This window comes from Ochlerotatus camptorhynchus, unplaced genomic scaffold (genome assembly GCF_037179485.1).
Source record: "Ochlerotatus camptorhynchus isolate MF236.1 unplaced genomic scaffold, CSIRO-AGI_Acam_v1.1 ptg000009l, whole genome shotgun sequence".
Taxonomy (NCBI): Eukaryota; Metazoa; Arthropoda; class Insecta; order Diptera; family Culicidae; genus Ochlerotatus; species Ochlerotatus camptorhynchus.
The window spans coordinates 172,405-194,042 of record NW_027040501.1 but is presented as its reverse complement, the minus strand read 5'-3'; the positions used below and the strand labels follow the sequence as shown (position 1 = coordinate 194,042).

The 21,638-nt window shown below is 38.0% G+C and overlaps 1 protein-coding gene across 5 annotated transcripts in view; it reads left to right on the top strand.

Moving 5' to 3' along the window:
• LOC135699068 (uncharacterized protein F09G8.5) overlaps positions 1-21,638 on the top strand; it is an 85,570-nt gene that overhangs the window by 4,416 nt on the left and 59,516 nt on the right. For all 5 annotated transcript variants that reach the window (XM_065219269.1, XM_065219253.1, XM_065219261.1 and 2 more), the window contains exon 2: positions 19,681-19,746. In XM_065219269.1, the coding sequence (XP_065075341.1) occupies positions 19,681-19,746 (66 nt within the window). The remainder of the gene's footprint in view (positions 1-19,680; positions 19,747-21,638) is intronic.

Here is a 21,638-nt window from a genome sequence, read left to right as displayed (position 1 = left end):
ACCATATTGTCACGCTCTGCATCATCATGGAGCAGGTCAAGAATTCCAAGAGACCCTCTATTTGGTATTCATTTACTTCGAAAAAGCTTTCGGCCGACTCAATCACAAAAGTTTGTGGGGCGCTCTGAGACGGAAAGGAGTCCGAAGCGCAGTACGAGGCTTTCACATGTAGAATCCTGCATAACGGAGCCATGTCCGACCACCGTATTCGACGACGTAGTCTAACGCTCCTCTGTAGCGGGTCTCATGATCAACGTCAACAAGACCAAATCATTGGATGTCAACACGGACAACCCTTCCAACTAAACGGTAGCGGGGTAAGCAGTGGAGAAAGTCGAAAGTTTCCAATATCTTGACATCCAGATAGCGTTAGACGGCGGAACGAAGAGCGACGTAGGTGCACGAAACAAGAAGGTTATGGCTGCTTTAGTGAGTTTACGAAATATATGAAGATCTACCCAAGTAACCAAAAGTTCCGCATTCAACACTTCCAAGTTCCATAAAGTTCAAATAAAGTTCCGACAGAACTTTCAAGTTCCATAAAGTTCAAATAAAGTTCCGACAGAACTTTCAAGTTCCACAAAGTTCAAATAAAGTTCCGACAGAACTTTCAAGTTCCATAAAGTTCAAATAAAGTTCCGACAGAACTTTCAAGCCACATGAAGCAATCCGCACAAATCTTTTTTTGTAACAAAATTTAATGTACGTAAATATGAAATAATCAGTGGCCCGAATAAATCATAATTCTTATATTTATGCAACATTCTATCCAAAAATAAAAAATAAATTAAAAAGTAATTTCCTGGATTCGAACCCGTGTATTCGGCATGTGATCTACGATTGCTAACCACTGCGCCAAAAGTGTGATGGAATACCATGCGGGCAAACACCAATTTAAATTCATCAAGGTGTTGTGTTTCGTATTTAAGTCAGTCAGCTGGCTCAGAAAACTCCAACAATAGGCGGGACAACAGCTCACTTTAATATATTTCAGATGACGTAGTGGTTCGTGTCGAGACTCTCACGCAGAAGGACTGGGTTTAATTCTTCCAACAGCTCCATTACTACTACTAATGCTGATAAATGAATACACATTAATAAACCTGCCTTTAGAAATAACTTTCTTAAAAGTGCGAACTAAATATAGAATTGTCGTAGAGGACAAAAACCTTTTTTAATTTATTTTCTAAAAGTTCCGTTCAAGTTCCGCCAGAGGCTGCTTAGAATGCTCTTCAATTATGGTACCGGAACTTTCAAGTTCTTATAACGACTTAAAAATGAGGCTGCTTAGAATTCACCTTCAACCAAGGTGCTAAGCCATAAATAGCCTTTATCAGAACTTTTGGTTACTTGGGTAACCAGATAAGTCAACGTACCAAAATTCGAATCTTCAATTCAAACGTGAAATCTGTGTTGTTTTACGCTAGCGAGTGTATATCAGCGGGGAACACTTCAGCTGCACTGCCCTGTGCGGCATAACAGTCCCATAAGCATTTTTGACGATAATGAGTTATACATTGGAATCGATTGGCAAGTACCATCCCTTTTCAATGCACACGAAAAATTTCCTACTTTGTTTAGAAAATGTCGCGAAAAATAACAAAACTATTTTGTCCCATCCATAAGAGCCCATGGAGAAAAAAATGGTCAATAGCGTTATTCTCAGCTTGCTCTACACCTATGCTAAAAAGGGTAGTGGTTTTGGGTACCTGGGCACTGTGGGGTTGAATGTAATGATTTATTAGCAAGATTGGGATCATCAAAATCATTCCTAGGTCCAGAACCATTTTGCGGGGCCTCAGAACGTACCCTCAAAATGAAACTATAAACTGGGAAAAATCGATGATAGACAACATTTGGAAAAACACTAAATCAGCTCGACAGTCCAAAAGATTTATGTCACCGAATAAAGGAGCAACTCAAAGACTTCTTAGTATCTCCAAAAAAGATCTATGTACTTTTAGCGGCTTAGTTACGGGCCACTGTTCAAGTGAATATTATTTAAAACAGCTAGGCAAATTGGAAGATGACAAGTGTCGATTCTGCAACTTAGAGAGTGAAAACTTGGAACATTTACTATGTAACTGTGCAGCACTTTTTCATAAAAGGAAAACATTTTTCCATAAGGGTTTAATGCAGCCTTCAGATGTATGGATGACTTCTCCCAGTAAGACAATAAAGTTCATTCGTTCTATAATACCTTACTGGGACAACGCCTATAGTCTGCTAGTGGAAATCACTCAAACAAATAGTGATACAACACCTTGATGTGGCATACATTAAACCTGGGCCCGCAACAATATAGATCAAATAACTGGTCGCAGTGAAAAAATGTACCCAACAAAGAAAAAAAAAAAAGAAAAAAAAAGGGAAGTGCAGGTCTTCATCGACTGATGCCTCCGGTAATTCGTGCCTGGTGGCCTCACTACTGGATCTCGAATGTTGAACTTCATCGTCGATGTCATCAGAAGTCGATATCAACAGATATTCGAGAACGTAATTGCGGAAAAGAAATCTGCTAGCAAGCGCTAGATTAGAACCCGGCAGAACATCGTAGCAGAGGCAGCCCCATGGGGCTCTTCGTAGCAGGGGCGGCGGAGCATCAACAAGAAAATAAAGGAAGTCGACTGGAATTTGACCTGGGCTCAGGTCAAGGCAAAAGCGAAAAGCCGCCCAGGATGGAAATCTTTCACGATGGCCCTATGCACACCTAGGGGTGCACAGGATGCATAACTAAATAACTTTATGTCAAAGCTTCACACTGAGATTGTTTTACCAACATGGGCACCACCGAGCAGCTCGGAATTTTATTTTTCTAGATCTCAGTGAAAAACTTGACGCTTGGGAAAATTATATGGTTAAAGCACAGAACAGAAGGGGAAGTGCAAACAAATCGGTGAATCAAAAGGTGCTTTGTTTGTCTGCTCAACAAGCGATGTTTTGTGGTAGCGTTCCACACGGGCTTTCTATGTGCACTCACACTATCATAGGATGCTGCCTATCTTAACTGCAGGCAGAAGATGCCTTCTACCGCCAGATGCGCTAGTGTTTGCAAAAAACAAGTGGAGCCACTTTCCGATCCGTAGTTCCACTCCTGTGGTTAAAGGCTTATAAGAGCTACCTCATGTTAGACGAAGATCATTCATAAGTCACTCTTATTATTAAGTCGAGCCTTATGAAATTCTTAAATTGATTTGCCTCAGTGTAACAAAAAAAAAAAACCTTAAAAAACCTACACACCGTATATGCTATATAACTATAGCGTATAGGAGCGCTCCTAGCGAATCAATTTTTCCGCCTTCATCCGGAGAATGAAGAAAACCCAATGACGTTTTAATGCGTTAGGACGGAATTGAAACTCGTAGATCGAATTTTAAGTGAAGAAAGGGTGTTAGATTTTCATCAATATCTCAACAATTTGTAATTCTTTAACAAATTTGACAATACGTATGGAAAGGTAAATAAATGTGTAAGGCATCTACATAGAATGATACCATTTTTTGTTCATATTCATTCGAAAAAGAGAAGTAACGTGCGGATTGTGCTTAAAAGGAAAAAGCATTGGACTTATCTTCTTCTCATGTCTAGGGCTTAAAAGAATTGTAAAAGATTAAAAACTTTCCATGCATAAGGTGTGTGATCCCTAATTGGATAAGTTAAAAACATTGACTGTAGGGTTGATCCACCAATCATGAATTTACGTTCATTATAATATATGGTATGACTGGTACACCTATTCTAGATCAGAAGTTAATAAACTGATATTAACAGTCAATCAAGTTCGACATTGACCATATTTGCTATCGATTCGAATCAATATTAAACACTAAATTCATATCATTTTCTAGGCTGGCACATAGAAGCAGTGTGAAAAAAAAAATACATTGATTTATTTGAAACGGTTCCCGTGCTATAATGATCGCGATAATAGTAACGGGAAAAAAATCAGTCTCACTACATACTACAAAGGGAAACAAGCAAAACAAAACAGCATAATTGGAACGTGTAACAAAGCGCCACAGAGAGTGGGGTATTTTACGTATCTCCCGTTCGTTCTTCCTGTTGAACGTTGACTGTCTCACTGTGATTCGTGATTACGGATTACTTGCTTTGAAAGCGCACCACAAGATCGGCAAACAAGGTGAGGAAAGTAGAGCTCACGGAGTCTGCAACTAGCGGTACTGTTCCGCTTTTGAGATTGTGTGTCTAATTCAGAGGTTTAAAGTTTGAGAGAAATATACGCGGACTGTTACAATGCGGAGTAGGTATGTGTATGTGATTGTACTCGGATAGTTGCGGTACGGTCGATATAGTACAACACAAAAAGCACTCTTTTTTTTCGGAACGACAATAATAGATAGCATTGGCGTATGTTTTATTGTGATGAGCATTTTTACTGCGAAGAAAAAACGCACCATAGAAAATGGGATCAGGTTGAACATTATTGCTATTGTTTTCTTTTTTATATGTGGGCCTCAAATGCGTACCGAAGAAGCCGTATATCCGTATATACAAAATATACGTACACATGCCCCCGCTTGACGCATTATTTTCACGAGGGCTGAACTGTCATTATACGCGTAACTGACCTACGTTTTATGTAATTCTTATGGAAAGTGGGTCATTTTTGTGTGCAGCGGTTGTAAAGCTGGCATAAGTCAACGCAACAATCGACCTATGTTACATCCAGTCTAACACGCTTACATTTATACATTTTATTTCTTCATGTTTTAGATACGTTTTCATCTGATGCAAACATAGACCGTGTTTTGAGACTTATTTCCTTTCACGAGTAGTGCGTTGTTCAGAACCAGTTTTATCGCCATAAATATGTACGATGTACATATGTTGTAGGGTGGTTAACTTTAAAAAAATGAATGAACTTTAGTATTTGCCTGTTTTGTATTTGAAAATCGTGATTGAAATGGTTTACAATTATTACTGTCGCTACGAGAAAAAAGTATAGTCAAGTATTCAAGCGTGTTTAGCTAAGCGTAACGGATTTTATGCTTGTACTAGAGACGCGACATGAATAATTCTCGAATACGGGGGAAGCTACAACAACCGATGAGAGTAACTCAAAGTTGAGTCGAATTCAACTATAAATTATAAAAAGTGAGGTTACTCAGAGAGTGTGTAAAATTTTCCTCACTTTTCCGGGAAAAACTGCCTTAATATGAGGATAATCGATCAACATTCTACTCAGTCTAGAAGTATACTTATAGCACTGACAAACAGACATAACAATCGCAAGTTGTTCATCGAACAAGCATTTAACGGTCAATTTAAAAGTATCATAGTTGGTAGTACCGCCACCTGCGGCGCGCATAGTCATTTTCCTTGCGTTTGACGTTTACACACTACCGTTATCTGTTCAGCGTACTATCCACCACAAAGTACTCAACAGATGGCGCTAATGTTTCAGCGACGATGTTTTGCAGTGAGAAATATTCAATGTGTTATGTCTGTTTGTCTGTGCTTATAGGCTAAGTGATATATCTCTTGATTTTCCACATGTTTTTACAGGAAAATCGAGAATCATTTTACTCATTCACTCACCGCAATTTTTGCAATTTTGTATCAAATTTGACTCAACTTTGAGTTACTTTCGGTTGCCTTGTATGAAAAATCGCAACAGGTAAATTAACCATAAAAAACAATGTTCACCATGATTTTCTATCTTAGAATTAACAGCCATATTGAATGCTGCAGAGTTACTCTGGAATGAGTCGTTTAATTAAAATTATTGAATGCATTGAGATTATTATGACTATTTGCTAATTTCTTAGAAATTTTAACTCTCAAAGCGAAGATTTAAATACTTAAAAATTGCTACTCCTGAAAGCAGTGATACCAGACGTTCTAATTATTTGTACATAGAACATAGTTGAATTTTGTGCTAGTGCAAATTGCATTACTGGAAGATCGCAATTTAAAATAAGGTTTTCAATATTGATTCCAAAGAATTTAATCTATAAAAAAAAACACATAACGATACAAAGAAATCAATGTTCGGAACTTAGATATATATGCAAATATATAGTATATAGTAAATATGTATATAGTCAAGTGTTCTTGTATGATCCCAGATAGTGTCAATTCATATTTTTTTATTGGTGTCTTTAGGTTAGAAAACCACTCTCTGAATGTTTCAGCTGTTTTTAATGTGACTCATGTTTGCTTGTATATACATTCAAAAGCAAATATCTCAATAAAACAAACTGCTTCACAATTCTGCCTTTAGCAAAGTTGTTATTCAACTTTGTGTGTAGATATGGTGAGAAGGTGTCATCACCCCTGACAGTTCCACTTGGAGTACCGCAAGGAAGTGTGTTGGGACCACTATTATTCATAATGTACATCAACGATGTAAAGGCAGCGATCGGATCATGTGAGCTGATTCTTTTTGCGGATGATACAGTTATATTCTTTGGGTCAAAGGATCCCAAAGAAGCCTTACAAAAAATAAGAGAGGGAATCGTTCAAATTACTAAATGGTTGAGGATCAAAAAGTTGAAATTAAATGTTCAAAAAACTAAAATGATGATTATATCTAATAAAAGGAATCTGAATCTTAATGAGTTTAATGTTGATATAGAAGAAGAATTGATAGAAAGAGTACAGGAGTTTAAATATTTAGGAGTGAAAATTGATGATAAACTAAATTTTAAGGTGCATATCGATTATGTGATTAGTAAAATTGCTAAAAAACATGGAATTTTATCAAGACTGAGAGGAAAGCTTCCGTTTTGGAGTAAAATGCAGATAAAACGGTTGCAAAGGCTGCAAAACAGACAAATGAGATTTATTCTTCAATGCAACAAGTATACACCAATCAGAATGATGTTAGATACACTGCAGTGGTTATCGGTTAAAGAACGAATAGTTTTCAATGTGTTAACAATTATATATAAAATGACACAAGATCTTTTACCAGAATATTTGAGGTCAATTTTAGTTAGTGGAAATGATATTCACGAGCATCGAACAAGACGGATTAATGACTTAAGAGTAGTTCCATTCTCGATGACATCGACGCAAAGGTCAATTTATTAAAAAGGAATTAAAACAGCTAGAACAGTACCTGAATTTAAAAGAGGATGTGTGCAGTGGATAAGAGTGAATTATAGATAATTAAATAGGTGATAGATTATTATAAATTAGGATAGTGTTGTTTTTTGTTGTTGTTTTTTCATTTGTGAATTTTAAAAGTAAACATAAATTTAAGTCGGAATGAATTGATTAAATGTTAGATTTAATGAAAAACTTAAACTGTATGTAACTGTATTATGAAATTATCGGATCGATAAATAAACGAAATTTATTTATTATTTATTCATTTATTATTCATTATTTGATCTTCAAGTTCTGAAAATATGAGTTAAATCGCGAATAAAGAACTTTTTTGTTTTATGATCGCAAGATTGAAGGAGTGTAATTTGTAATTTGGCGCCGGTGGTGTAGTGGTAAGCGTGATAACCTCTCACCCCGCAGGCCTGGGTTCTCAATCCCAGTCGGCGCCGCCGGGATGTTCTGAGGCATAACATCTCTGACGGTTCATGAGTTTGATGGGTCGATAAGTAGGGTCCAGGTGTGGGAGCTGCCTTCCTGGCGCCGGTGGCATTGGTGCTCAGCACGGAAAACAAGATCAACGGAAAACAAATCAAGAAAAAAAAATCAAGCTACATGCGCCAGCTCATCTTACAACAAAATATGCTGAAACTTTCAGAGAGTCGTTTTTATATGCATTGTAATTGGGTTGTAGTTGACTATTTTGAAAAGGTATATAAAAATGTACATAGTTCATGTAAATTTTGATCATTGTATCAAATTTGCGTCGACAGTGACAATGACGCTGCTACATACTTAATTTTGTTTGCCGAATCTTGGAAACTTTTGCCGAGATTTGCACAGCCGTGGCGTGATCTCAGTTTTGATGAATCTCAGCAAACAAACGTCATGTTTGCTGAGATCTCAGCTGTGCTCGGCTGTGCAAAGCTCGTCAAAAATGTACGAGCTGGCGGAAACAAAACTAAGTGTGTCCGTGATCTAAATTGACATATGTGACTTCGTGACTCTCATAGGCTAGAAAAAGATTGATTTTTATGTTTCAATCATTTTATTTATATTGCTTAGATATAAAGTTACTTCGATATAATGTAACGAAATAACACAGGTCAGCCTAAATCTGGTGATTTTAATCAGCCAAAAGCTTAACAGTAAAATAAATTATAAGCTTTTTAAGGCATTATGTAACAGTATTTTCCAACCCTGGTTTAGCCTTCAAGTTTTATTAAAAAAAAATGAAATACCGCTTCATATTTTATATTTTTCTGGGACTGCTTTACCTTGCTTGCTGACCAAATAATATATTGTTATATTTATATTGTTATTGTTAATTACCTTTGTATTTCGGGATGCTAACTGGCAGTCGCTGATTCACAGGCGTCAACCATAACTACTAGACTACTTGAGCATATGTGTGGCAAAAGGTATGATCATTAACTTGAAGCAAGTCAAATTAAAGTTGAATAATAGCAACAGAAAGACCCTTCCATGGCTAGTTTTTGCACCTTGACGTTGGTGGGAGGGCTTAATCTCATGTCATAATGGAGCGTTGGAGACGGTGTGTTTATAGCCGGCATCTCTAGCTCATGTCGTGACAGTGTGCTGACATAGGCGGGCGTTGTAGATTTGGGAGCCTTCCGTCTCTGATGAACCATATGGCTTGAGAGAACCAAAGTTCTAGCCGCTAATGACAGTATCACACCTGTATACAGAGTTACTTCCACTAATGTTTTTCTGAATTTAGAAATCATTAGATTTTTTTTCTTGATTTGTTTTTCCTTCGATCTTGTTCTGAGCACCAATGCTACCGACGCCAAGAAGGCAGCTCCCACACTTGGACCCTACCTATCGACCCATCAACTCATTTTTTGTTGCTGTTGTTGATGTGGGGAGTTGAACCACTGCGTCCATTATTTGAACTTTTGTGGTACCCCTGTTTACTGTTCGTATCATGCAAGCTGACCACCATTTAATGAGTGGACAGCTAATTGCCTGGACACGTCCTTTCCCAGTCAAGTATGATATGGTTTATGAAAACAACTACCTTTCCAGGATTAGCAGACCAAATTCCACTAGGTTGTAAGATAACACTACGAAAAAATTTAGATCTACGCCTGTGTAATGCACCGCAACTGCAGAGCAGATGTTCCGAGGTTTCACGTTCTATGCTACAGAAACGGCAGATATCGCTCTGAACCCGACCAATGTTCTTCAAATGATATCTACTCGGACAGTGCCCAGTAGACTGATGCAAATTTTGACATTTTCGCTCCACAGTGCTCAAACGGTTCCAAATCGGGTCCTGATTAGTCTCCCAAAATTTGAACTCATTTGATAAGAAACTGACTTCGCACAAATCATTTGAAGTTTATATGGAAATTACTATAGGAAAACCAAATGTTTTGTTCATATCCATCTAACAATTTACCATATCGCTCTGCTTTAAAAAATGATAACTGAGCTCGTAGAAAATTTTCTCAGCTACAACTTTGTCCTGAACCACTTTTCAATATAATGTAAGCATCAAAAGCTATCAATAATTCAAGCCACTAATGTCTTACGATTATGCTCAATCAACTGTTCAGCAGGCAACATTGGTGTTACTGGCGCTTGGAATAGAGCACACAAATCATGGCTACTATGTCACACTGCAAGATACAGTGTTTCTCACAAAACAGCTGCTTGATCATGCCATAGGATTATCAATCTCTTAAACAATTAATAACTATTTTATTTGACGTTTGGCTCAACAACTATATTCTGCTAAGTTGAAGCTGAGAAAATTTTTCATAAGTATAGCTTTTGAATTTTTGAACAGTGCCATATGGAAAAAGGTAAGAAGACAATGAACAAAAAGTTTGGATTTCCCATAGTAATTTCCATATAAACTTCAAATGGTTTGTGCCAAGCCAGTTTCTTTTCAAATGAGTTCAAATTTTGGGAGACTAATCAGGACCCGATTTGAAACCGTTTGAGCACTGTGGAGCAAAAATGTCAAAATTTGCATCAGTCTAGTGCCCAGTTACTAGGTCAGTGTATGTACTAAGAGCCCGTTTATTGAGCTCCAAGAGCTTTTTGGTATGTGTTACATTTGGAGTTATAAATCTTTTCAACTCATGAACCGGGGACCAACGGCTTTTACTTCCCTTCCGAAGGAAGGCGTGATCAAAGATGTTATGCCGCAGAACATCCCGGCGGCGCCGACTGGGATCAAACCCAGGCCTGCTGGGGTGAGAGACAATCACCCTTATCACTACACCAAAAAAACGCCGCTAAAATCATTAGATGTTATAATGATAATTATACTTGCAATTCAGAAAAAAAAATAGGTTGTAAAGTATGTGTTTGAATAAGAAAACCAGTCAATTTCGCTTTCAGAGCATCACAATCAGCGATTTTATGATTCTTGAGCGCTCACACTGAGTAAAATCGTAAAATCGCTTATCATTCTTATTTTATTTTGACGCTCATTATTGTAGTTTGATTTAGTTATGAAAGTTTATACTCTTCGTTTTTTATCTTAAATTAATAATTTTGGGGAGGAAAGTTAATCTGGCTGAGATTCTATATTCAATTATCGTTTCAATTTCAATTTTGAGGTGGCTCCTTCAGTAGGTAGTATTTCACTGAGTTTTTTTTTATTCTATTTTATCAAGTGCATTTTGAACTTTTCGTGGTTATCGGGACTTAACGCGACATACGGAACTTTAGTAATGCGCAATTCGATAGAGCTTACCATACGCGTTCTGGACTTATGTAGTTTTTGGAATTTAGACGGTATGGACGCGAAATCTTCGAATCTCTATAGTAGTAGAATATTTAGGGAGGAAATCAAAATTAATCAACTTGCCAACATAACATAGGCTATCACAGTTATTTTGGTGGCATCCTGCTAATCAGCTGTTTTTTATGCTGTTTCGCGCGGCGTTCGGAACTCGCTCGGTTTACGAAACTCACTAAGTTTAGATATTTTATATTTAAACAAATTTGCTGATTCAACCGGAGTACTACGTGGACGTATCCGTTGACTCGTTAATACGTTTATTCTATTTCAAGTGCATTTTAAACTTCTCGCGGCTGTCGGATTTAACGTGGTCTACGAAGCTTACAGTATTCACAATTCAATACTGATTCAATCGGATTACTACGCGGATGTATCTTTTGCCTCGTTAATACGCACTCACGTGACAGCACTTTTTTTCCAAAACTATATTGAAACAATACACAAGAACCAGTGTTCAAACTGCCAGATAGAAGCAAACATTACTCACATGGGTCAAGTTTTGAAAACTAAGCTGTCACGCAGCTCCAGCTTGATTCCATAAAATAATAATAATAGCAACCGAAAGAGTATTATACAGCAATGCAGAATTGTAAACAACAATTGGTGAGAGTAAAACATTCATCTCATTTTCAACTGCAGTTAACACAATGTGGACACAAGTGTGCGATTTATTTCGATAGTCATTTGGACGCTATTTTAGTGCCATAATTGAGTTATATTTTTGGAATACGGACAAAAATTATTCGTAAGTTTTTCGGATGAATTTTCGAACTTTTCGTGGAATACCTCTCATCATGTCTTGCACAGTAGTACCATAGAGGTAACTCTAAGACAAGTAGGTCCCGAAGAAACGTGCTCAACTTTTTGGCTCACCTCTGGTACTATCTTCGGTCCCAAGCTTGTCGAATCACCCCTCGAAACATAGGAAAAACCAATAACCCCTAATTTTATCTGTCAAACTTTCATAGCGAATCAAAACAAACATAGTGTAGTACTAAAAATTCGACTAGAATGGGATACGTTAATCGTTTGCTTGGGACCAATATGCTAGTCAAGTAGTGAGCCAATTTAAAATCGTTAGTTTCGAATTGATTGTTGGTAGTACTGTCAACCTCATCTACCATCCTTTTCCACCACTTCAGATGGTGTTTTTATTGTTTGCCACATTTCTTCAGTTTGTGCTTGATAATTGCCCAAAATTTTTCAATAGGACGAAAATCTGGACAATTTGGTGGATTGATACTTTTCTCAATAAAATCGACATTATTCTGCATATACCATTCTATGACATTGCGGCTGTAATGGCAGCTGGCTAAGTCAAGCCAGAACTTTACGGGACCTTCGTGTGATTGAATGAACGGCAAAATTATGTTCTGGAGACACTCCTCCTTGTAAAGTTGTCCATTAAGAGTCGCTCCAGTGATGAAAACCTTTGTTTTCTTCCCGCAACTGCAGATGCCTTGCCAAATCATCAACTTGCGAGCGAATTTATCTGCAAAGACAAACTCTGCCGAACTGTACTGTGTGCCGCACTGAACCTTTTCGCCAAATCACGACCGGAGATCCCAGGATTCTTTTGGACTGCCCTTCTGACCTTCGCTCGTAGTTTTCGGTCATATTTATCACTTCTACGTTTGTTTCGTTTTGCACGATCCAACGTTAGTGTTTCCCGGTAACGTTTAAGCTCGGTATTTACAGTCGATTTTAGAAATTTGAGAGCCTTTGCAATCATTCCTCCTGACCACGTTGGATTTTGCAGGTGAGTGTGCAGAATTTTTTCACGCCTATCATGTTCCATCTTCGATAACTTTCGAACAAGTATATGCATCCTGATGAAATTTTCACTACTAAATAAACAATCCTTCCGGGTCAAAACGCTGTCAAAAGTTTCTTGCTACGACAACTAGCAGTAATTAAAAAGAAGCGGCCAAATACTAACTGGATTATACTTTACTTCCGACGTCGTCGCATTCCAAAACTCCTCTTCCATGTCTCTACTGCTGGTGCTGCTTGGGAATAGATAGGTATGCAATGAATTTAGATGAACTAATATCATAGAGGTAACTCTAAGACCAGAAGGTCCCGAAGAAACGAGCTCAACTTTTTGGCTCAGCTCTGGTACTATCTTCGGTCCCAAGCTAACCGATTCACCCCTCAAAACACAAGAAAATCCGCGAACCCCTCATTTTACCTGTCAAAATTTCATAGCCAATCAAAACAAACATAGGGTAGTACTAGACTTTCGACTAGAATGGGGCATGTTAATCGATTTGCTTGGGCCCAATAGGCTAGTCAAGTAGTGATCCAATTAAAAATCGTTAGTTTCGTATTGATTGTTGCTAATATGCCGGAAATGCAATTGATTCCTATTATTCTATCAGGCTATCAACATATTTGTAGCGCATTGTTGATTTGTGGAGTAGTGTTAAGCTTAAATAAGTCTTGTTCAATCTTTAGATCAGCTAACTTATTAAGGTTGAATTATGGAGTTACAATTTGCTTTAGGCACTACTAATCAACTATATATTTAGCCTGGTGTAAATCAGCTTTGCACACCTTAAATCAACTAATAATACGCTTTTGTTCTTCTGTTCAGCTTGAACTGTTACTTGGGAATTGAAACGTGTTTTATTTACCCGATATTTCGACACGGTGTTAGTGTATTCTTCAGGGGAAAATATTAATATAATGTTAATTTTATTAATTACGGTTAATGACTGTTCAGTCCATATTAATTGTTCTTGTTAGTTAACCTTATTTTGTATTTTTTTTATTTCTCTCAATCTTGAACTGCTTCCATACTGACTGTATCAACAAGCATAATTGTCATTATTAAAGCAACTACACATTTATTTTTATCTGCATTTGGACAACTAGAACCAAAACTCGAGAAATATAAGTGAAATTAAAAATACTTCCATAGTAATTCCCATACAAATTGCAAAGCACTTGCTTGACCTCCAAACCTTCATCAATTTTTACCATTCTTCGCTGCACACAACGTAAATACTTACGATTTTATCACAAAACTCAGGTAATCGTGACAGATCCTGACGCAGTAGGTCTCTTTTTTATCATTCACATTGTTTTCAAAGATCAAAATATCATGATTACCTGAGATTTGTTTTTTTTTATCTAGTTCGTTTATTTGGAAGGCTCAATCGCGTTAGCTTTACGGAGCCGATAATTCATTGTTCACTGTGTGTAACAAAATTCACTTAATTCTATGTCTAGTAGGAGTTGGGCCGATTACTCGCAGCTTACTCGAGGTTAGAAGGGTACATTTTCGAAGGATAGGATCAAGGGAGGAGCTTGGGGTAGGGTTTCGTTCTCTCATCAGAGCGTTGTCGCCAGTATGAACGGTAGTGCTGTTCTAGCTTCGTCCGGAGTTCGACCGGCTATGGTGGGTGACCAGTGGGCGACGATGAGACTCATCGGGACGGGGGGACAAGACAAACAAAAACTAATAAAGAGAGACAAAAGACAAAAGGAATTAAATTCTCATACTAGACATTTGAAGAAAAACATAAACAGACTGCATATAGCAGAGATCACGGGTTGCCAACACGTCTCTGATAGGAACATAGGGTTGTCTTCCTTGGGCCTCGAGGGTATTAGAAAGTCGCTCTCTGGCGGCGTCATTATCCGTACATTGCCAAACTGCGTGTTCGATGTCATCGTAACCGTTTGCACACCGACAGATGTTGCTGTCCACGAGGTTTATTCTATTGAGATGAGCATCTAGCGAGTAGTGGTTGGACATAAGTCTACTCATCACGCGAATGAAGTCACGACTTAAGCCCAAGCCTTTAAACCACGCTCTCGAAGAAACATTAGGAATAATTGAATGTAACCACCGTCCAAGATTTCCAGTGTCCCAATCGGTTTGCCAACTCGAAAAGGTACTCCCAGACAACCAGAAGTCGTATAATAATGTACAGACAGTATCGTAAATTGTTACAGTTTTAGTCAAAATCGCATATAAGAATGGCATACCTCGCGTTATGTTTAAGTTAAATCGTATAGAATGCAAATTTCCGACCAATATGCGATGACTCATTTTTCCATCGTACTGTATCACAAATTAAATCGGATTACATCGTAAGACTTTTCAAAATGAATTTATTATTACAGATTAAATCGTATATGATGTTAAATCAACTCGTTTAAAATTAAATTAAAATATGCACGTATATGGCCTCCACTTTTGTACGTATAAGCCATTTCTTTGCATTATATACGAATTGTTTGTTTGTATATATGTTTGTATATCACGAAAACAACTTTGAATATACGTGCATTCTGGTTGTCTGGGCTCTGACGCACTAAATGGTAAAATCCATCGCGTGAAATTTGCCTGTCATACAGTTCGCCTTCCTGCGCGCCCACCTTTGCGAGAGAGTCCGCCTTCTCATTGCCTGGGATTGAGCAAAGTGAGGGGACCCATACAAAGGTAATCATATATGATCTTTCGACCAGCACACACATCTGCTCCCTTACCTTTGAAAGGAAATAAGATGAGTGCCTACCTTGTTTCATCGACCAAATAGTCTCAATCGAACTGAGACTATCCGTGAAGATGAAGTAATGGTCTGCGGGCATGTTGGAAATCATCCCCAATGCGAAGTTGATTGCTGCCAGCTCAGCAACAAAAACGGAACAAGGTTCCTGAAGTTTGCGGAAGGCGCTAGAGTTTTCATTGAAGACACCGAAGCCAGTGGATCCATTGAGACGGGACCCGTCTGTAAAATATCTTTTCATGCAATTGACTTGTTGGTACTTTTCAGTAAAAATACGTGGGATAATAATAGGTCGAAGTTGATCGGGAATCCCATGAGTTGCTTGTTTCATGGTCAGATCATATTCAATTGAGGAACTGCGATTGGTGAAGTGAACACGGTCTGGAGTATAACAAGGAAGACACATATCCGACGATATGTAGTGGTGGTAGATTCTCATAAATCGAGATTGTGTGTTCAGCCCAAGAATTTCTTCAAAATTAGCAATTATAAGTGTGTTCGTCACTCCGCATTTGATTAGTATTCTGAGAGAGAGCTCCCAGAAACGGTTCTGGAGGGGTGTTACTCCTGCCAGAACCTCGAGACTCATGTTATGCGTTGAGTGCATACAGCCTAGAGCAATGCGCAGACAACGATATTGAATTCGTTCCAATTTTATTAGGTGACTTTTTCTTGCCGAGAGAAAGCAGAAAGAGCCGTACTCTAGAACAGAGAGAATAGTTGTTTTATAAAGCGTTATGAGGTCTCCCGGATGAGCACCCCACCATGTGCCGCAAATTGAACGGAGAAAGTTGATCCTGTGCTGACATTTTTGCTTCAAATACGTAATATGGGCATTTCAAGTGCACTTTGAATCAAACCAGACCCCAAGGTACTTGAAAGACAATGATTGGGTAATGTTTCTGCCCAAAAGATTAAGCTGCATTTGGGATGGGTACCGCTTTCGAGTAAACACTACCAGTTCAGTTTTCTGCGGCGAGAATCCGATCCCTAGATTCATAGCCCAAGAAGACAAGTTATCTAAGGAATTTTGCAATGGTCTTTGCAAGTCCACGGCATGTGGACCTCTTACGGAAACCACACCGTCATCTGCAAGTTGTCTTAGCGTGCATTGTTCTGCCAAACAGCTGTCGATATCTTTGACGTAAAAGTTATAAAGAAGAGGGCTGAGACATGAGCCTTGGGGCAGGCCCATGTAGCTAATTCTGGAAGTTGTCAGTTGTCCAAGGGAAAAGTTTATTTGCTTTTCTGACAACAAATTGTACAAGAAATTATTTAAAATTCCAGAAAGTCCACATCTGTGCAGATTGTCTGACAGAATTTCAATGGAAACTGAATCAAAAGCCCCCTTAATGTCCAAGAATACTGAAGCCAATTGCTCCTTGTGTGCAAAGGCCAGTTGAATATCTGTGGAAAGCAGCGCTAGACAATCGTTTGTTCCTTTGCTCTTGCGGAACCCAAACTGTGTATTTGATAGCAAGTTATTTGATTCGACCCAGTGATCGAGTCTCCGAAGGATCATTTTCTCCAACAATTTCCTAATGCACGAAAGCATAGCAATCGGACTGAGATTTGTTAATGATGTAAATATTTACACGTCGTGCGATTGGTTTAACACTCTAAGTCTAAGAAATCTTATACTTTTTTTTTTTAAAGAAGCACCCTAACATACAGTACCTTCCCGATGTTGGCATCACGACCTCTTTAGTTATTTTTTTCACAATTCCTAAATAACGCTCTAGTAATGTCATAAATTGATATACATGGGGAAATGGATGTAATGTCGGCCTAAATTCCCCTAATTTGGGCCCATACATACATAAGCAATTGACTAAATTTTCAAAAGCGACCAAAAATATCCATTAGTACCGTTCCAATGACGCGTTAATCTAGATAAAATTGATAAACAGCAGATTTTTAGCGATGGATTTCCCCTATGTGTTCGATAAATTTTATAGCTAGTGAAGAAACCAAAAAAAAAACACGTGTTGCCAAAAATGGGACGGCACTGAAGTCATAAAGTAAAATAAGTAGATTATATGAATAACTCCTGCTTCCAGTGTATCACTCGTCTGAAAAAAGTGTTCCGAAGACAATAAACATCCATTTTTAGATACACCCCATGCCCCAGATGGTATGATCAGGAATCTTAATTTCGCAAACGAGTGAGTGGAATTCAAAGAAGCAAAGAATTAAGCTTTGATGAACAGCGCAGCAAAGCCAGTAGGGTTTTCGATGTAATTTCCGTCCTACAAAGCACAAACCGCACCATACCACTCTTTTCTAACAAATATGAACAACAAACTGAATTATTCTACTGTTGATAGCTTCTAAATTGATTTATCTTAACATTCGTATCGTTGGATTTGAGCATTTGATAAGAAGTCACAGGTGGTAGAGGTATTGTTAAAAATCTAACATACCGACTACAAATTCGTTCAAACAGATTCAATTCCGTCCAAACGCATTGAAACACCATTGGACTTTCTTGGTCTTACGGGTGAAGGTAGAAAAAAATGAATTCGCTAGAAGCGCTTCTTTTGTTTTCGAGAACAGTGGTTGTTAATATTCATACTATGTGCTCAGAGATGAACTAGCCTATGGCTAAAAATCTCTCAAATAAAGTTAAAAAAAAATACTATGTGCTCTGATAGGCTTTGTGTTGTAGGCTATGAACTAACACATCGACATAAATCATTTATATTATCGATGTTTTCTGCTCGATAGAACGGGTATGGGTGATTACGACGAAGTAGCGGTCTACCCTATACGTGGTAGGCAAGTGTCTTTTTAAAGTCTGAAACCCGCAGTCGTTCTGAAACTGTCATATTTCCTCCCGGGGGTTTATGAATAATACACGTAGAATGTACTTATTTGGAATCAGCTGAGTACATCACCTATGGAAGGCGTCATCGGCAGCAAACCTTGTGTGTTATTATTCTTACAGCACTCTGCATCCGTGAGAACACTCCCACGGGCAGGTTTCTATTTTTGAACTTGAACGAGGAACTTGGGCTTTTGCTGTTGCTGCTACTGCAGGTTTACCTCGCTGTGAGCTTCGATGACCAAGACCTTGAAATTAAAATTCATTAAATAGCGCAGCTTAGTAACTCACATTTAACAGGAGCTTGTTTTTACCTTAATTTTTATCTATCTGTTTTTCAACGTTTTATAGAAAATTTTAGAAACGAAAAGTATTTTAATAGTTTTAACTGGTGACAACAAACCCAAGCAATAGTGAATGATAGCGCCAGTGCGCTGTAGTTCGCCGAGTATGCTGCAAATTTAATGCAAATTTGGATGATGCCTGCGTTTTTTATATTTTTCGCTCGGGGCGCTCTGCCACTCAATGATTTATTTTTTAGAAAAGTGCGTGGCTGTAGGATCTTATTTACAAACGACGGATACGTCCAAGTGAATTTTTAAATAAATTTCAATGTCAGTTCCGTTGGAAGTTTAGTATTTTCTCCTGTGTTAAAGGAAGAAATGGTCACCTTGTTCATGATGGATATTCAGATGATGTTCTGTGTAATATTATGGAGTAGAACCCGTAGCATGATCGTTCTGTTACCTGTATTGTGGAGTCTAAAAGCCTGCAGCTTGCAATCGTCAGGATGGGATAATGGATAACATATAAGACATATGGTGAGAGCACTCCATTGTTATGTTTCACATTATATATACCATGACACATTAAATTTTATTGTAATCACATTCATATAGCTCGAAGCGTTTGGTACGGTATGTCCACGCATCCTTCCACCCTTGTGGATTCAAGAAATGCAGCGTTGTTTACATATTCTTATTTGAACTCGAATCATTTCCATGAATCATCTTTCCGGCAAATGCATCGCAGTAAACCTGGCCGCTTTGATGTTTGTGTCGCAAACATCAAATTATAGAAAATTTTAGAAAATCTTCTAGGGTAAATGTACCAGTCATGGCTATACGTTCCTATCATGGTGTGTTCCAATTATGGCCTATGGGAATTCTATAGGCCATAACTGGAACACGCCATAATAGGAACGTATGGCCATAACTGGTACACCTACCCTATAGAGTGTGTAAACATTTAAGTAGTATTTTCAATTTAAAATTATTTTGAAAATAATTTAAAAACAGGCATATTCAGCTGTAAAAACAATTTTCGATCCCTCAAAAAAACATCTTCTGAAATCACTGCTTTACTAGGTCATGATGTACAATCAGCATATCTCTCTTCTATGTTCCTTTATTAATAGCGATGACAGTGGTAATGTTTCATGCATTTAATATCCTTTTTCTACTTTTTTTTTCTCTATTCCACAGGGGAAGTGAACTAAGTGATGTCTCCATCATTAGGCGCATGCGTGGCGTGGAGGTGTTGGCATTCAGGTATGACACAATGATTCGATAGAACCCAGGACGTAGTAGATGTGACTGTGAGCCTTTCAGTTTGTAACCCTTTTGCCGTATTCGATGAAATCGTGCTTTGTGTCGCTGTGAGGCAACAGATGCAAAGTCACCAAATAATCGTTATGTGGTTCATATTTCACGGCAAGAATTGGGGTCACAACATTCTGTTCGATCTTCACGAGCCAGAACGGCTAGTGTCATGACGGAGCAACTTGAGGCAATTAAATCTGTGCCGTTGATGAAGCAAATTGTGGAATGTGATGCATATTACCGTTGACACAGCGGTAGTGGTGATGCTCCTCATTTAAATCTAGTACGTATCTAATCCGATAAATTATTTGAGCCTCCGCTCAGCGTAAATCGTTGAGTCATCTCTCCAAACTGTGATTTAAATTTATTAATATTATGAACGTTTTTGCTAACAAATCCGTAGATTGCAGAAAAAGATTTATGCAAATTTGATAGGTTCAATTTAACTGCGTCGTTTTTCATTTCCTGTATTGTTAGTTGCGGTCCATTTTAGGCTTCTGAAATCAAATGAAGAAAAAAAACTAGCGATCTTAATAAGGCGATACAGTTCGATGCTGTGACATGACTCTTTCAAACACAGATTCCAACCGACTAGTGGTGCTTTATTTGTTTACATCTACTTTTTTTAGCGTTTATTTACTCAGCGTAGGTATGATAGGCCAGCGGTTCTCAAACTTTCGTTGATTGCGGTTCCTAGAGCTCGCATAGATTGGCAGAGTTCCATGATGTTCTATATAATGCTTGGAATTCGGAGAGTTCTTGTATTTCGTTCAATGCTTGTGGTCGTGGAAAAAGGGAAAATTTTCATCATTTTATTTTTTTCAATTATCGTGCCACCACTGTTGGAGACCTCCATTACTCCTGAAAAGAGATGTCTCCAATCAATAGAAACTTCACGAGTGAACTTCTCACAACTATCTTAATTCTGAGGACGGTAGAGTCTTGTAATTCTCATTGTATCGTGATTTTTAGAAGATTCGCATGTTTTTTTTTCCTGAAAATTGTAGTTGTGGGACTTCTTACAGTTCCAGAAATAGCCGAAGTATCAAAAAGTATCGAAGCACCAAAAATCCTGGAATTTCATGAATGCTCAAAGTACCGGTTTTTTTTTTTAAATTACTGATATTTCGAGACTTCATTGAATCAAAGAGTGGCCGGTATTACCATTTTTTTTTTACAGCTAGAAAAGTACTCTGAGTTCTCACATAATATTAGAAAAAGGGCAAGCAAGGAAGTGGCACCCCTATATCTACTAATAACAAGTAATCATACACAGAAAAAAATCTGAATTTTAAGTATCGCGTAAAATCTCCCCTCGTTTAATTTTGAGCTACAGTTGGCATAAACAATATTGCGATTAAATTTACCCGAAATATCGTGTGAATTTATGTCAAATCTAGCGCACATCAACGCTGTATCTCGCAGAAATTTACATGAATTTTTCAAACGGTGTTGCGAGCATAGCCGTGGGCCCACGTTCTGAGCCCGCTCTGATTGATATGTGTTCACGTTTTTATTCTGGCTACGAAAAGATGGCGGCGTGTCCAGGCCTTGGGACCTATCAAATTTTGTTAGCATAACTTGTTAGGCCCTTTTCGCGAATTTCGTGAAACCACTGGATGCGAATTCCATTGACATCGATGTAACGTACCGGATTGCGAAGGTGAAGGCGATCTTCATCAAGTTTAAATCTGAAACGAGTTTGCTATATGCCCTGATGTATAACAACGAGCAATTAATATTCCATTTTTATGCAAATGAAAAGGCAGTTGAGGTATGGATGTCACTTATGAGAGCGATTTACCATTGGAGGTACCATATAATGATCTAACGTTGGTGCT